The following is an 18,189-nucleotide window of genomic DNA, read 5'->3' as shown; positions in this document are numbered from 1 at the left end:
TGGAGTGGTATATCTTGTTGGTGTACTTGAAGGACTTGTAGGCCTTTCTTTTAGGGCGAGGGGAGGATTTGGGGAGTCTTTCTTTGGGTGGTGCTGGGTAGTAGAGCGGACCTTGATATTTACTAATGCTTTTCAACGAAGGATCAAGGAGAAGAGGGTTGCCCTTTTCTAGATCTATGCCGAGAACTTCACACTGGGCACTTCCCAAATCACGGAGTCTTTGGAAAGTTGCTAATGAAATGCCGGTGTAAATTTTAGATCGCGAATCAGGGCTCCAACCTGTGTCACAGAAGAAAGACAAGTTAAAAGCAAGTTAGGAAAGGGCACTGCGACCCAAAAGATGTTATGTACCACTAGTAAGGAAACTGAGATGCCTTAGAGAAACTTCAGATGAAATATCCGCGGATAGAAAACTACCGGACACATATAACGGATAATAATGCCACACTTTGTCAGTGGTAGTAATGTGGAGGACAAAGGACTTCTTCTGCGGACGTGTACAGAAGGATTGATATCCTACACTACCAAATTTGGTGCTCTTCTTTATATAATAATAAGCTATTATATCGCAGAGTTGGATTTTGGGTGAATTGGTTTCGTTGTAATGATTCGCGGCATATAGGATGCGCCAAAAGTTACCAATGCCTTGGCATGGGGGGATGTTGAAGTGGTTACATACCTCGACGTCCAGAGGAGTTAAGGGAAACCGCAAGCCTGCGGCTATCTGACCTACGGTAGCGATGAGACAACCGGGCCGCGGTTTGACTAGATGTGGGAAATGGGTGATGCCAGGCACGTGCTCAAGGATCACATCGGCTGGGATGTCTTAAGCAGCTTTAACTGCATCTAAGTTGGGTCTACAGTGGTATGAAGGGGGGAGAGGAAGAGTGGCTTTCCTTCCTGAAGTGGAAGGTTCAGGGACAGGGCTAGAAGTGTCAGAAGCCGTTGACTCAGATTGTTCCGCGGTATGACCGCTAGATCTGGAGGTGGAGGACTCCGATCCATCGGATCAAGTACCTGAGGTACTCAACGATTCGGATTCGACATGATAGAATAAAACAAATTGGAGAGCCCCAACTGACAGGAAAATAAGTTGGGTTAAATAGGGGGAAAATAAACCACGAAGGGAAAGGAAGGGGAACAGTAACGCGAATAAGAATAATCGGGTACAAATGACAGGAACAAAAGGGGATGAAGACAAACCTGAGGTACTAAGCAGCAAAGAGCAATGAAGAACAGTAAGGAAAACTCGAACCTTGAGCGACCAAAGATACATCGGAAACGAATTGAAGAACAGTGAGAAGGATTGAGCAAAGTGAGAGGGTTTAGATACAGAAGTGGGGTTTTGAAGAAAGAGAGAGGTTTGAGCGGGATACTAAGCGACAGGGGTAAAAACATAATTTCAGAAGAAAAAAGGACCAGGGGAAAAAGGACACGTGGGTCCTCGAAAATCAAAAAGACAGGTTCGATGCGCGTGCGCCGAAAAGACAGGTTCCATACACGTGCGCCTTGGACACATGGATGTAATGATGGCGCACGTGCAAAGGAGGTACATACCACAAATGGAAAGGAGAGGGGGAGGTTTGGGTGGATTCTCGGACCCGTCGACTGTCCGCGGACCATAAATGATACCGCGGAATGTCAACGGGATCGAGAGGGGCATCTGTATAGGACATATTGATGACATGTGGAGTCATAGGTAGCAAAGGGGTCGTACGTAAAGTAGCGAAGAGGAGACATGATGCAGCGGATCAGGTCCGCGGTAACCTAACTGCCGAGAACTGCCATATAGGGAATGGGACAGGTAGAGAGCTGAGGAGTGCGAGATGGAGAGGAGATGAACGAACCTGATGAAAAGAGAAGTTAGGAAAAAAGAGACAGTATATAAAGAATAGAGAGTGAAAAAGAAAAAAAATCGAGAGATAAGTAAATCCATTAGGTTGTAATATTTTGAGTATACAAGTACCTTGGCAATGGGTCTAGCAAAAAATGGTTGTGGAGAAGATGTCATCGATCTATTTAATTAGTTCAAAGAAATGGGACTAACACCCGATGCACAAATATTTATAGTATGTGATGTCCTATTTAATGAGGGGATGTTGCAGTTTGAATTAATGAGCAACCATGGAGCATTATCTGAGTGGAAATAACATGTTGGGGAGTACAAAATGTTTGAAAGAGGCTATGGAGTTCATTGAGAAGATATCGTTTGACCCGAACGTAGAAGTTTGGGAATCCTTGGTGAATCCTTGGTGAATCTTTGCAGAATTCATGGTAACATAGAACTCGAGGATCATTGTGCCGAGCTTGGTAGTATTTTCAAATTACTCATGTACATAATTAACTTCTATAGTTCTATGTATACTTTCATGGCAAATAAGCACTAGCTCTAGCTATTATTATGAAAGAAGTAGATCAAATGCCCAGTGACAAATTATGGAAATACTCCAAATGTACAAATCTTATGTGTTTCTCTCATATTTTTACGAGTATTGGATTCAAAAGGGAAATAACCAAATTATTAGCTTACCACGAACAAAGTTTACATGGAATTTTAGTTTTGGAATCTAACTATGAGGAATTTTAGTTATTTTTCTTTTTTACTAAAAGTGTTTTAGGGGCAACTAAAATATCTAAAAGAGCCCATGCTTATGTCCAGATCCAAAATCTAGTTCCTTTTAAATTTAAATCTTTTAACTTGCACACGCTCCTCAATCTTAATACATGGGATTTACGAATAATGTTTTCCTCTTTCTAAATAAGAGAACAAACTAAACAAAGGTAGATCACTGTTTTGACTATTATTGAGCCTCTAGAAGTACACCAGAGTGCTTTAAGTCTCCCACTTTTATACTATCTAGCCGTTAGATGGAAACGTGTCTTCACATCGTTAAGGACCATGGCGGCAACATTATTCCATTAATTGCTTGTTACTTGAGTTCACTGTTCTAAAAATCGGTCTAGGCGGCCGCCTATGTGGTCTCTAGGTGCTAGGCGGTGCCCAACCGACTCGCCTATGCCCAAGTCGTTTAAAAAATCGGTGGACCGACTAGGCGGGTCTAGGCGGCCTCTAGGCAGTCCAATTCGTCAATTTATTTATTTATTTTTTTTGAATTATTAAATGTCAAAAACTAAAAGCCCATGTAGACTTAAGATTTGAATGAGTTTAAAAGACTAAAGTCTAATGTAAATTATATGCCACTATAACAAAGAGTATGTTTTATATGAAGTCGATATTTTTCAACTATTACGCATTTTTGTAATAAGTATCTTTGTTTATGTTTATTTTTTGAGTTATGGTAAATGATTTTCTTCATTTCTTGTAGTATAGGTGTGTATTACTATATATATTAGGAAAAAAAACCGCCTAGCCCGTCTAGGTACTGCCTAGAAGGCCTAGGCGCTCTCCCACCGCCCGACTACCGCCTAGCGTTTTTTAGAACACTTTTGAGTTTGGAGATCAAGTAAGAGTGTTGTGTTGAAGATAGTGAGTATGGGCCAAGAGACAGCCCAAGCCCAAGCCCACAAAATTTGATGGAAATAACCGCCAAAAATGTTAACCACACTTCAAAGATTTCCACATTTGAGGATAACCCAAACCCAAGTCACAGAAAAAAGAGGTAAAAAAATGATCTCCTATCTTCTTCCCCATGCAACTCCTTGTACCATACGTCCATCTAATAACCTTCTTCTTCATACCCAATCACCAAAACCTTCTTCTTCATCATCACACACACTTTCTTTAAGAACCCACATTCCCCATCATGTTTACACTCACCCTTCTGCTATACTTCTTGAAATGTGTACAAATATAAAAGAACTGAATCAGACTCTTGGACTTATTATAAAAAATGGTTTATACAATGAACATTTGTTTCAAACTAAGGTTATTAGTTTGTTTACTAAGTTTGGTTGTTTACGCGAAGCGGAACTTGTGTTTGAGCCTGTTCTTGATAAAATAGATGCTTTATATCACACTATGTTAAAAGGGTATGCTAAATTTGCGTCTTTAGATGTTGGGTTGTCGTTTTTTCGTAGAATGAAGCATGATGGTGTTGTTCCTGTTGTTTATAATTATACTTATTTGTTGAAAGCGTGTGGGGATTGTTCGAACCTTAGAATGGGTAAATTACTTCATGGTGATTTGGTTGTTAATGGGTTTAGTTCTAATTTATATGCAATGACTGCTGTCTCAAATATGTATGCAAAGTGTCGGTGCATTGATGATTGTAGGAAGATGTTTGATCGAATGCCTCAAAGAGATGTAGTTGCTTGGAATGCCATTGTTGCTGGGTATGCGCAGAATGGGTTGTCTAGGAGAGCATTGAAGTTGGTTATAGAGATGCAGGAAAAAGGTCACAGACCTGATTCAATCACAATTGTCACGATTTTGCCTGCGTGCGCAGATGTTGGGTTTTTGAGGATTGGGAAGTGCATTCATGGTTTTGTCATACGGGCGAATTTGGGATCATTGGTGAATGTTTCTACTGCCTTGATGAACATGTACTCAAAATGTGGATTGGTGGACACTGCAAGGTTGGTTTTTGATAAGATGCGTGCAAGGAATGTGGTTTCTTGGAATTCTATGATTGATGGTTATGCTGAGAGTGGAAACTCTGAAGAAGCGATGGAGATTTTCCAGAAGATGATGAAGGAAGGTGTGGAACCGACAGATGTTACTATAATGGGCGCTTTACAAGCCTGTGCCGACTTAGGCAATCTTGAGCCAGGGAAATATATTCACGATCTAGCTAAACAAATTGGACTAGGATCTGATGTGTCCATTACAAACTCTTTGATTGCAATGTATTCGAAGTGCAAGAGAGTAGACGTTGCTGCTGACTTATTCAAGAAATTGAGGGGTAAAACACTTGTTTCGTGGAATGCCATGATCCTGGGTTTTGCACAAAACGGTAAAGTAAATGAGGCTTTGAGACACTTTTCTAAGATGCAGAGAGAGAATGTAAAAACTGATTCTTTCACTATGGTGAGTGTCATTTCTGCCCTTGCAGATTTATCAGTATTACGGCAGGCAAAGTGGATCCACGGGCTTACTATCAGATCTTGCCTGGATAAGAACGCATTTGTGATGACAGCTCTCGTAGACATGTACGCAAAGTGTGGGGGTGTTCACATTGCAAGGAAACTATTTGACATGATGGATGTGCGTCATGTGATGACATGGAATGCAATGATTGATGGGTATGGAACCCATGGGCATGGGAGGGCTGCAGTCACATTGTTTGGCGAGATGCAAAGAGGTGTCATCAGACCTAATGGTGTAACCTTTTTGTGTGTTCTGTCTGCGTGCAGTCATTCTGGTTTGGTGGATGAGGGGCTACGATACTTCAATAGCATGAAGACAGATCATGGTTTAGAGCCTGGGTTGGATCACTATGGAGCCGTTGTGGACCTTCTTGGACGCGCTGGCAAGCTTGATGAGGCTTGGAAATTCATCCAACAAATGCCCATTGAACCAGGAATTAGTGTGTTTGGTGCCATGTTGGGTGCGTGCAAGATTCACAAAAATGTTCAGTTAGGGGAGATGGCTGCAAAGCGGCTGTTTGAATTGGAACCAAAGGAAGGCGGATACCATGTATTATTGGCTAATATATATGCCACTGCCTCAATGTGGAAGGATGTGGCCAAGGTTAGAACAATGATGAAGAATAAAGGGCTTCAGAAAACCCCTGGTTGCAGTTTGGTTGAGTTGAGAAATGAGGTCCATACTTTCTACTCCGGAAGCACAACACATCCACAATCTGGGAAGATATATGCAAAACTTGAGTCTTTAGTAGATAAAATAAAAGCTGTTGGTTATGTACCTGATACCAACTCAGTGCATGATGTGGAAGATGATGTACAAGAACAGCTCCTCAGCAGCCATAGTGAGAAACTCGCCATAGCATTTGGACTTATAAATACTAATCCAGACACCACCATCCACATAAGAAAAATCTTCGTGTATGTGGTGATTGCCATAGTGCCACCAAGTACATTTCTCTAGTAACTGGGCGAGAGATCATAGTGAGGGACATGCACAGGTTTCACCATTTTAAAAATGGGTGTTGTTCATGTGGGGATTATTGGTAAAGTGGTTTTGTATATAAATCAGGGAAGAAATGACATGGTCCACTGTTATAGATCTTAACAGTGTCAAGTCCTCTGGTAAACAGTGCGGGCTATCTACATCTGGATTTGAACAAAATAGGCTGCATTGGTGGAAGTTGGTTGCAGGGTGGGTCGGCGGTTCGTAGTTCTGGTGACCATTCTACCAAATAAGCAATACAGTTGAGGTAATGATCTCTCGTGTATGTAATTCTAGTATGAGACTAGCCTCCTTTCTGGTAAGATTCACGTGTCAATTCATATATATTCCTCTATGGTTTTTAATGATATATATATAAATACTAAACCAGACTTACTTTAGTGAATTATTTTTTAAGTTTTTTACTTATTTTCTTTTAATGCTTAATTTTCGTCAATGATAGAAATATAAATATTCAAACAGACTAACTTTACTGATTTTTTTAAGTTTCTTTTTCTTTATTTAATTTTTTTAATGCTTAATTCTCACATTCCCCTCCTCCCTCCCCCTTTTTTTTTTTTTTTTTCTTTTGGCTTAAGTTTTCTAGAGGGTGAGAATGTGAGATGGTATGTTGTGTAGGTGTATCTCTCATTCTTTAAAGTTTAATCTCTTCTAGATGAAATTCTGCATTTACTAGTTGAAATCTCTTAGGTGGTTCAATTCTAGATTCTATCACTTTGACCGTGTCCTGGATCTACAATCGATCTTGTACGAAACACGAGTTACCCCTTTTATAGCATATTACAATTTCTTGAAAGATAAACTTGCCGCCCTTGTTTTTCTACGAAAAACAGATTTTCTTAGCAATCTCATCATCCACATACATACCCTTGGTTTACTTCATACTCGAAATTAAAATTACAATTAAAATGAGTGTTGACTTTTTCTCTCTTCTTTTCATACCCTTGGTTTTAATTCCCCCCTGCAAAAGACATCTACTTGATTTGGGATGAGAGAAAGAGAGGGCGATTGGGGAGTTTCCCTTTTCGATTTGCGAGGAAAAGAAGAGAAGAGGAGAGGAGAAGAGAACGAGAGAACGGGAAAGTTAGAAGGTGTGACAGACTTTTTTTTGGCAAGGACACCCATTTGTGCTTTCGTCTCCTAATCCCAAGAGACCTCCTAATGTCTGTCAATCAGCATTGACTTCATTAACAACCTTTCTACTATCACAACAAACAGCCACCCTTCCATTTCCTGTTTGCCATGCTTGTTGCAGCCCCAGCTTTAGTGCAAGGATTTCTGTTTCCTCTGCTCCACTGGCTCTCTGCTGCCTGCAAGAGTGGTTTTGGAATTCTAATGATTAATAGTGAAACCGACACTAGATGCTCCTGTAACACTGTTGTAACCTCCATCTGTAGCCAGTATGAATAAGTTGGAGCTAAATTTTTCAGGAATATAGTATTTGATTAGTCTGGGTGTGTTTGAGGGATACTTAAATTGGATGCATCAGTAGGACATGTTGGAATTTGTTAGGCTTGTAGTTGTACTGAGGTTTAAAGGTAATCTGATTTTTTTCAATCATTATGAAGTAGGCAATGCTGGCTAAGTCAGTAAGGTGATGGATAAGGTCTGATTTATCTAAGGTGTGAATGTGTGATGAATGATATGGTATAGTATTTCATGGTTTTGAAGTTGTTGTCCAACGTTTCAGCTCTAAGGTTAAGGGGACTGGCAAACCATGTGCACTGAAGGTTTGTACAAGAAAATATATCATGTTTTCATCTAGGACAAATATCAGAATCACTTATCCGTCTGTCCATTAGTAATTTCTGTGTAGGAAAGATGTTATTAAGTTATTTCTACTTGAAAGTATTGGGTCTTAATGCTTGAGTGATGACAGCTCTCATAGACATGTATGCAAAGTATAAGGGTGCTCACATTGCATGTAAACTCTTTGAATGATGCATGTGCATGCGTCATGTGATGACGTAGAATGCAATAATAAATGGGTGTACCCATGGGCATGAAAGGGCTGCAGTAACGTACATTGTTTATGGAGATGCGAAGGGGTGTCCTTAGACCTAGTGGTGTAACCTTTTTGTGTGATCTGTCAGCATGCAGTCATTCTGGTTTGGTGGATGAGGGGCCACGTTAATTCAATAGTGTGAAAATAGATTATGGTGTAGGAGGAGCTGTGGTGGACCTTCTTTGACATGCTGGCAAGAATTTTGGGAATTGGGAGTTTATCCAACAGATGCCCATTGAATTAGGAATTATTGTGTGCCTTGATGGGTGCATGCAAAAGTCACAAGAAAGTTGAGTTGGGGGAGATGGCTGCAAAGCGGCTGTTTGAGCTGGAATCAAAGGAAGGTGGATACCATATATTATTGGTTATATGTACGCCACTGCTTCAACATGGAAGGATGTCGCAAAGGTTAGAACAATGATGAAGAAGAATGGTTTTCAGAAAACCCCTGGTTGCAGTTTGGCTAAGTTGAGGAAGGAGGTCTATATTTCTACTCCGGAAGCACAACACTTCTACAATCCGAGAGGACATGTGCAAAACCTTAGGCATTATTAGATAAAATAAACACTGTTCTTTTTGTACCAGATACCAACTCAGTATATGGTGTGGAAAATGATGTACAAGAGCAGCTCCTCAGCCGCCATAGTGAGAAGTTTGCGGTGGTGTTTGAAGTTATAAATACTAGCCCATGCGGCCAGGCACTACAATTCACGAAAGAAAGAACCTTCATGTATGTGCCACCAAGTAGATTTCTCTAGTGACTAGGCGAGAGATCATTTTGAGGGACATGCACGGTTTCCACCATTCTGAAAGTGGGTGTTGTTCATGTGGCGAATATTGGTAAACTGGTTTTTGTATATTAACAAGGGAAGAAATTGCATGGTCCGATGTTGTATATCTTGACCATGTCAGGTCCTCATGTAAGTATTGCAGGGACGGTTGCCGTCCAACTTGAAACAGAGTGAGACTTAGTTGGCTTTGAAGCTATAGATTGCATGTTTGGGGACTGGCCACATCCTGCTTTGAAGAAAAATAGGCCAAATTGGTGGCGGAAGTTTGCTGTTCTGGTGATGTTCTACCAAACACCCAACACAGTGTTTGAATGACTGTTATTCATTCGGCGTGAGTATGAATGACAGCCCAACTCTCCAGATCACAACAGTGAAGCTCGACGGTACGAATTGTCTTGAATGGGCACAATCTGCCAAGTTGGCAATTACTGGGAGAAGAAAACCGGGATATTTGACTGGCAAGATTAAACAGCCAAAAATAAGTGATTCATCTTTGGAGCAATGGGATGCAGGTAATTCCTCTCTCCCTACCACTTATGATTTGGATGTTCCTATTGCTCAACGCAAAGGAGAACACACTAAATATCCTATTGATCGTTTTGTCTCATATCATGCTTTGTCTACGTTTATCATTCATTTGTTGCTAAACTCTCATCCATATCCATTCCTAAAAATGTAAAAGAAGCTTTATCCATTCCTCATTGGAAAGCAGCGATGGACGAAGAGAAGTGTGCATTGAAAAAGAATGGTACTAGGGAATTTGTGTCATTACCACAAGGAAAGAAGTCTGTAGGGTGCAAATGGTTGTTCACAGTCAAATATAAACCAGATGGTACAGTGGACAAGTATAAGGCTTGCCTAGTCGCTAAAGGTTATGCCCAGACTTATGGCATAGATTACTTGGAGACATTTGCACCACTGCTAAAGATGAACTCTATCCGTGTCTTGCTCTCTCTTGCAGCAAACTACTCTTGGCCACTTCATCAAATGGATGTCAAGAATGCTTTCCTGCATGGCAAGTGTACATGAACCTTCCACCTTGTATCACTTTTTATAATGATGTAGGAAAAGTTTGCCGATTAAAGAAGTAACTGTATGATCTAAAGCAGTCTCCATGTGCCTGGTTTGAGCGCTTCAACAATGTCATTCTTGGAGTTGGGTATCGCCAGTGTCAAGCTGATCACACCCTCTTCATTAAACGAATTGGGATGAACATTACTGCACTCATTGTTTATGTTGATGATATAGTTATTACTGGCAACTGCCCTACTGAGATACACAAGTTAAAACAGTTGTTGAATCAGCAGTTTGAGGTTAAAGACCTCGGTCCTCTATGGTATTTTTTGGGGATTGAGGTGGCAAGGTCGAAAGCTGGTATATTTATCTCTCAGCATAAGTACGTATTAGATCTTCATCAGTCAGCTGGTAAACTTGGTTCTCGACCTAGTGACACCCCTATTAAGCCGAATCATAAGTTGGGTGATTCTGAAGGTGAGCCTTTGGTCGATATTGGTCGGTTTCAGCGATTGGTGGGGAAGTTGATCTATTTATCTGTCCCTTACTAGACCAGATATTGCTTATGCAGTGAGTGTTATCAGCCAATTTAGAAGAATTGCAAAGAAGGTTGTGTCCCACTCTATGTGAGAGCAACACATTTTATATTAAGCTTTTAGATTTAGAAATTACAAAAAATTGGAAAGTAGAATAACAGAATATCCTGTAGAATATAATGATATATTCTAGCTGTATCCTATAAAATATATCCATATAATGCAGTTGTATCCTATAGAGTATATCTTCATATATTCTAACACTCCCCCTCAAGCAGGGCCATGTATTTCAGACATGCCCAGCTTGGATAGTACACCAGAAAATATCTTGCCAGAAACCCTTCGTAAGAACATTAGCAATCTGTTGAGACGTAGGTACATATGGTGTGCATATTTCGTTATTCAGAAGTTTCTCACGGATGAAATGTCGATCAATCTCGATATGCTTAGTACGATCATGTTGGACTGGATTAGCAACAATACTTATTGCTGATATGTTGTCACAGTACAATGACATCGGTAAAGACACTGGAACTTGTAGATCACTAAGAAGAATACGTAGCCAAATCAACTCACATACTCCATGAGCCATAGCTCGATACTCGGCCTTTGCACTAGATCTAGAAACAACTGATTGTTTCTTGCTGCGCCAAGTCACTAGATTACCGCCAACCATAGTGCAGTAACCTGAAGTAGAGCGTCTATCAGAAATTGAACCAGCAAAATCAGCATCAGTCCATGACTCAACTCTCAAGTGGCCATGATTTGAAAACAATAAACCATGGCCAGGACATCCTTTGAGATAGCGAAGTACTCGAATAACAGCATGGAGATGAGGGACCCGAGGAGAATGCATGAACTGACTCAAGACACTAACTGCATAAGCAATATCAGGTCGGGTATGAGAGATATAGAGTAACTTTCCCACAAACCTTTGATATTGACCAACATCATCCACAAACACCCCCTCAGAATCAGCCAAACGATGATTTTGCTTAATAGGTGTATCTGCAGGGCGACACCCTAGCTGACTAGAAGCAGATAGCAAATCCATAATATACTTGCGCTGCAAAATGAATATACCAGAACTGGAACAGGCAACTTCAATACCCAAGAAGTAACATAACTGCCCAAGGTCCTTGATCTCAAATTTAGATGCAAGATACTTCTTGAGAGAAGCATTTCCAGCAGCATCATCCCCAGTTATGGCAATATCATCCACATAGACAATGAGTGCAACAGTCCCACTAACAGAGTGGCGAACCCATAAGAAACCATAACTGTACGAAACCGATCAGCCCAAGCACGAGGTGACTGTTTCAACCCATATAAAGATTTTCTTAAGCGACAAACAAGCTCAAGATGTGCAGAGGAACGAAAACTAGGTGGGGGAGTCATTATACCTCTTCTAGCAAGTTACCATTGAGGAATGCATTTTTAACATCAAGCTGGAACAAGGGCCATCCCTTAGTAGCAGTAAGGGAGAGAAGCACACGTATAGTGTTCATCTTTGCAACAGGGGCAAAGGTTTCCAGATAATCAATGCCACAAGTCTGTGCATAACCCTTGGCGACGAGTCTAGCCTTATATTGACTAATTGTGCCATCAGGGTTCTCTTTTACATTAAAAAGCCACAAAGTCTATTGCACTACGCCTAGGGAGGAAGAGGAACAAGCTCCCAAGTGCCATTCTTTTCAAGAGCAGTCAGTTCTTCAATCGTGGCAGCCTTCCAATGTGGATGACCAAGTGCATCTGCAACTGTTTTAGGTAAAGATACATAATCCAATGAAGCTAGAAAAGATTGATATGCAGGTGACAATCGATGGTTAGATATATAATCCTCAATAGGGTAGAGAGAAACATGAGTACAAGTACGTTTCGCCTTGCGTTGAGCAATGGGGCAATCATCAATAACCACTGGATTGGTACCTGAAGTGTGAGTGAATGACCGTTTCGCCGTACGTGGATCAATAGGGCGGTCATTAATAACCGCTGGATTCGTACCTGAAGACTCAGGCAAACTGAATGATGTAGGTTTGGATGGCTCTGGCGAAGCAGAGGAAGATTGGCATTTGGGCAAAAGAGGTGTAGCACGTAATCTGCGAGAATATACCTTTAAAGGAGGAGGTGGGACATCTGATCTGCAGGAATCTACATGTAAAGGAGAATCATTAGAGATGGTAGGAAGAGGGATGGGGTCAACCGACTTAGGCAAATCTGGAATACTCAAAACCAGGAGCATAAGGAAACCACTCCCCTTGAGGCTGAGCAGGACCTGTAAAATAAGGAATATGCTCAAAGATAGTTACATCACGAGAAATGTATCGACGATGACTAGGGGGATGATAACAACAGTAACCTTTCTGAGTATGAGAATAACCCTCAAACACACACTTCAGTGCATGTGGATCAAGCTTAGAGTGAGCTTGACCTAAGACCTATACGACCTAAGACCTATACAAAACAGGTGCTCCCAAACACTCGAGGAGGTAAAAGGAAAGGTGATCAATTAGGATATAAGATAGAGAAAGGGGTCTTGAACCCGAGATGGTGTCCTATTGATTAGATACACAGCAGTTTTGATTGCATCTGGCTAATAAGTGGAAGGGACATTCATACCAATACACAGATAACATGAGCAATATCTAGAATGTGGCGATTTTTCTTTCAGATTTCCCATTTTGTTGTGGGGTTTGAACATTGGACGTTTGATGTTCAATGCCAGATGCGTTACAAAAAACTTTAATGCCTTTAGAAGTATACTCCCCCCTTTGGTCTGAATGAAATACTTTAATGGTTTTATTAAATTGAGTACGGACCATAGAAGTAAATGTTTGGAAAATGGGAAAAACTTCATCTTTTGTTTTCATGAGGTATATCCAAGTATTACGGGTAAAGTCATCAATGAACAACACAAAATAACGAAAGCCATAAAGTGAAGTAACTGGGGAAGGTCCCCATACATCAGAATGCACTAGATCAAAATGACCAGAACTTTTATTAAAACTAATAGGATAAGAAGTGAGATGGTGTTTCGCAAGCTCACCTGTCTCACACAATAACTCTGATACTACAATGCCAGAAAACAGGTGAGGACACAAACGTTGCAAATAAGAAAAAGAAACATGACCAAGACGAAGATGGCACTGCATCACAAGCATTTTATTAGAAAGATGGGATTGAGACTGAGAATGTAAGGCACGCGGAATTTTTGGAGCTGCATCAAAATCTAATAAGTAGAGGCCATTCTCTTCACACCCACTGCCAATCGTCCTCTGCAACACCAAATCCTGAAAAACGCAGTAAGAAAGGTAAAAAAGGTCACACTGCAATTTAAGGCACGAGTTATGCTACTAGCAGAGACTAAATTAGTGGCTAATTGAGGAACATGTAGAACCATCTGTCAATGTGAGAGAGGATGTAACTGGAACATGTCCTTTCCCAGCAATAGAGTTAAAAGACCCATCTGCTAGGCGTACTTTCTTCTGACCTAAATCAATAGTATATGACCGGAAAAATGAGGACATACCAGTCATTCTCAGATGCACCAAAGTCGATGATCCATGGTATAGAAGGAGATGCAGTAACATTATTGGTAGAAGCCACGGTACATGATTGTGCAAAAGTGGATGTCGGGGTGGAGAAACCCCCATGAACCTGTGCAAAAAATTGTTGAAACTTATGAAGTTCCTCCTTAGTAAGAGTGGCTTCCCCAGACACAGGCTGACTAGATGCCATATGTGCAGAAGGAGGGGTAGTATGACCATGTTGTTGGCGACCTATTGACGTCTGTCCAGGACAACCATTAAGCTCCCAACAGTCCCTCTTCAAGGGGCCCCACCTGTGACAATGATTACATTGCTTCCTAGGATGAGCAGAAAATGGGTGGTCAGGAAGAAGCAACAACGGTGGTCCAAAAGACTGAGGTGGTGCTGTTGTATACTTGGCAGCCATGGCCATAGTATCAGTCATAACTACAGAAGGTGCGGGTGCTTGGCGACTAAGATTAGAAAGACAGTATGCATAAGCCTCCTCAAGAGTCCCTATCAAGTAAAATGAACAAAAGCATATTCAAAATCAGGATTAAGGCACCCAGAAACTTATATACCCGTTGTTTCTCCACCAATTTTGCATAGATCTCTACTGCAGATTGACCCTTTGATGTAACCCCAGCAGGCCACTCAATATATGTATCATGATAAGTCTGTTTTTCCCAAACTAATCATAATCGCCCAAAGTTAGATTTCCCTGCTTAAAAGGCATAATTTCCTTGTCCAACTGAAAGATACGTGCATTATTCTGACGCTGTGAATATGTACGCTTTAAGGATTCCCAAATCTCCTTAGCTGTCCGTGTAAATAAATACCCTGTTGAGATTTGTGGCTGCATAGAGTTAACCAACCAGTAACGAATAATCGAATCATCGACAACCATTTGGGATAATTAGCATCAGTCTCCTTTGGTTCTTTTGTAGCACCGGTTAGGTAGCCAATTTTTTCTCGCCCACCAATATACATTTTGGCAGACTGTGCCCACACCACATAATTTCATCCATTTAGCTTAGTTGTGGTAATCTGCACCGTAGGATTTTCATTGGATTGGGAAGACAAACCATCAATGCCCCCAAACCAACCCCTCTAGAAGTTTCATTTTTGTTTGGTTCAGTCATCTCACAAACAAAAGAATAACTAGATCACACGGCTTTACACAATCAATGGATTATATTTATCGCATCTCAAAACTTAAACATTGGAAAGATTTTAGGAAAAATTAGAGAAAGGAAAAAAAATAGATGAACAGATCTCATTAATATGGAGATTTGTAGGTGGAAGAAGATGGCAGCAGCAGTCGCAATGGTGGTGGTGGTTAACCAGATCAGGGTTGGCTCTGATACCAAGAAGAATTGCAAAGAAGGTTGCATCCCACTCTATGTGAGTGCAAATTTTATATTAAGCTTTTAGATTTAAAATTACAAAAACTGGAAAGTAGAATAACAGAATATCCTGTAGAATATAATGATATATTCTAGTTGTATCCTATAAAATGTATCCATATAATGCAGCTGTATCCTATAGAATATATCTTCATATATTCTAACAAATTTATGCATGGTCCTCGTATCACACACCTTAATGCAACTCTACGTGTTTTACACTATCTGAAAAGGTGTCCTGGTAAAGGATTACTCTTTTGAAACCATGGACACATGCATGTCGAGGCCTAGACTGATGCAGATTGGGCTGTTTATGTTACTGATCGACACTCTACTTCAGGTTATTGTCTAATAGTTGGTGGCAAAAAACAATCAGTAGTTGCTCGGTCAAGTACAGAGGCTGAGTTTCGCTCTATGGCACACGGTATGTGTGAGTTGTTATGGCTTCGTATTTTACTGTCTAAATTAGGCTGCTCCATCCCACGTCCAATGTCCTTGTATTGTGATAACAAGGCTGCTCTTAGTATTGCTCACAATCCAGTCCAACATAATCGTACTAAACACATTGAGATTGACCGTCACTTCATCAAAGAGAAAGTTACTTCTGGAGAGATCTGTACCTCCTATGTTCCCACCACTCGTCAACTTGCAGATGTGCTCACTAAGGTTGTTTATAAGTCTGCCTTTGCTTCAATTGTAAGCAAGCTGGGTATGTATGATATATTCACACCAGTTTGAGGGGGAGTGTTAGAACTATAATAGCACAATATCTTAGAGATCTTATAGATATTATAATATTATCTTAGAGATCCTATAGATATTATAATATTTTAGAGATCTCGAGTATAATCAATTAATTGATTTGTTCTGATCAATTAATTGATTTGATTGGATTACTTTCCTTATTATGTCTTTCCTTATTTGATTGGAGTCACAGTTGAGCTAATGATCACTTTCGTATGTAATTCTAGTATTACGTGTCAATTCATATATAACCTTCCATGATATTGAGTATATATAATTATTTGTTTGGTTAGATTTTATCTTAGGTAGAACACAAAAAAGAGAGAAGATAGAACTTTCACATTCATTTTGATGGAACTTCCCTGAACTCCCAAGAGTTCCCTTAGGTGCTGAATTTTTTTCTCTTGACAAAATAAAGTAACTGTGGTTAATTAACCATTCCTTTTTTATTTAGATTTTTGTGGCCTTAAGTATTTTATGGGAAAATCTGAGAATGCTGTGTTCTAGCCTTTTAGGTGTATCTCTCATTCTTCAAAGTTTAATCTCTTCTTAATGATATTATCAACTTCCTGCTCACACAAGGCAAACTTAGGTGGTTCACTTCTAGCGCTTATCATTTCATCTATGACCTGGATCAACGATCAATCTTGCACGAAAAACATGATTTACGATACCCCTTCTATAGCATTTTACTCTTTCTTGAAAAATAAACTTGCAGGTTTTCTAGGAAGAAGTGATTTTCTTAATAATCTCATCATTCACATACCCTTGGTTTATTTCATTCTAGAAATCGATAATTTAATTAATATGTATGTTGACTTGATACGTGGTGAATATAGATTTTGTTGTTCACTTCAAGATTGTCAAATTAATCTTTTTAATCATCTTACACAGAGCATGGGTCTTTAAAAGTCTAGTTCTCTAATAGTGTGTTTCTTTATTACTCATTCAGACACGCGAGAGTGGAACATCTTTCTGAGAGCACCAGTATGGAACATTTTGCACGTGATAATGATATTTCAGAGAGAACTGCAGACTTTTGCTTTATCAATCCATGTGGTAAGATCATGCAATTTATGGCGGTACAGAGCTATTGATGAATATACCTTCTGCTAATTGTCATTTTGATAACCTACTCCTGCAGAACATGTTATGTGATACGGTTCTGAAGTTATATCTATTTTTGATCATATAGAACTTATTTTCCGGTTTGTCATGTATATACACAGTTCTGAAGCGAATATTTGTTAGTGCAATTTGTCGCGAGTCTTTCTGGCATCCAACTTTGTTGGACAACTGGACAAAATGACTTAGGAATTAAGTCGTTAGTTCTGGTGATGATGATTGGAACTTACATGGAGATCATGTCACCAAAAAACCAGCTCGTTTCGAAATTTCTATACATTATAGCTAACAGTGTTTTGTAAATTTAGACTGTTGTATAGCTGTTACATTTGCATATTTCCTGAGTAAATCTTCAGGTAGTTTTGGTGAGCTTAGAAATGTCAAAAGGAAGTTATTTTTTGGTATGTTGATCTCCACGATGTTGAGATTATCGACATCAAAAGTCACCATTTGATTCCGCCATGTTTGTCCAATATAAGCAACTCTCGACATTTTTGTGTTCAGCCAAGTTGGAACTATATAAGACTGTAAGTAATGATAGACTATGAGCATAGTAGCAATGACCCAAAACTTGTTTATCTCATCTCAATAATTGTGCATTTATAAATGCTTTAGAATAAGAAACATGATTTTATAGGGATCCATGTTGTTGAATTCCACAAACGGCATTTAAGTGGCACATATCAAAGTAGATGTAGTTTTCCGCATAGGTGAGTTTAATTAGGAAACAGCTGCCACCTACCCTGTGTGAAAGACTTAGCGTCCAACAATGACTTATATGGGACAAATACTATGAATTTGAAGTCAGCAAGGATGGTTTTGATGTTGATTATCTTAAAACTAGCGCTCATCTATATCTATATCTATATATATCTTAATACTAAAGTTTCCACAAAGGGTATTTTTCGAGCTCTATTAAAATTTCACATCATCATCTCTTATTAAAACGGGAATTTTTTTCTTATTTATTAGACACTTCTAATTAAAACGGG

General features: G+C 39.8%; 1 protein-coding gene across 3 annotated transcripts; it reads left to right on the top strand.

Annotated features, from left to right (window-relative positions):
• The first annotated feature begins 3,564 nt into the window (after positions 1-3,564).
• On the top strand, positions 3,565-17,601 carry CRR22 (Pentatricopeptide repeat (PPR) superfamily protein). Of its 3 annotated transcripts, none has more exons than XM_086578097.1 (3): positions 3,565-6,296; positions 15,669-15,752; positions 17,025-17,563. In XM_086578097.1, exon 1 carries the CDS (start codon positions 3,629-3,631, stop codon positions 6,005-6,007), a length of 2,379 nt encoding a protein of 792 aa, XP_086434223.1. In that variant the 5' UTR covers positions 3,565-3,628; the 3' UTR covers positions 6,008-6,296; positions 15,669-15,752; positions 17,025-17,563. The 3 variants fall into 3 exon arrangements, with proteins under 3 accessions (XP_086434223.1, XP_086434222.1, XP_086434221.1); XM_086578096.1 differs by lacking the exon at positions 15,669-15,752 and adding an exon at positions 15,221-15,326 and having other exon boundaries at positions 17,025-17,313; XM_086578095.1 differs by lacking the exon at positions 15,669-15,752 and having other exon boundaries at positions 17,025-17,601.
• The last annotated feature ends 588 nt before the right edge of the window (positions 17,602-18,189 follow it).

The sequence above is a fragment of the Coptis chinensis genome, chromosome 8 (genome assembly GCF_015680905.1).
Source record: "Coptis chinensis isolate HL-2020 chromosome 8, ASM1568090v1, whole genome shotgun sequence".
Classification (NCBI taxonomy): domain Eukaryota; kingdom Viridiplantae; phylum Streptophyta; class Magnoliopsida; order Ranunculales; family Ranunculaceae; genus Coptis; species Coptis chinensis.
This window is presented reverse-complemented; position numbering and strand designations above follow the sequence as displayed.

Coding starts and splice junctions, on each gene's coding strand:
- CRR22 (XM_086578095.1), top strand. CDS start 3,629: ATGATCTCCTATCTTCTTCCCCATGCAACTCCTTGTACCATACGTCCA.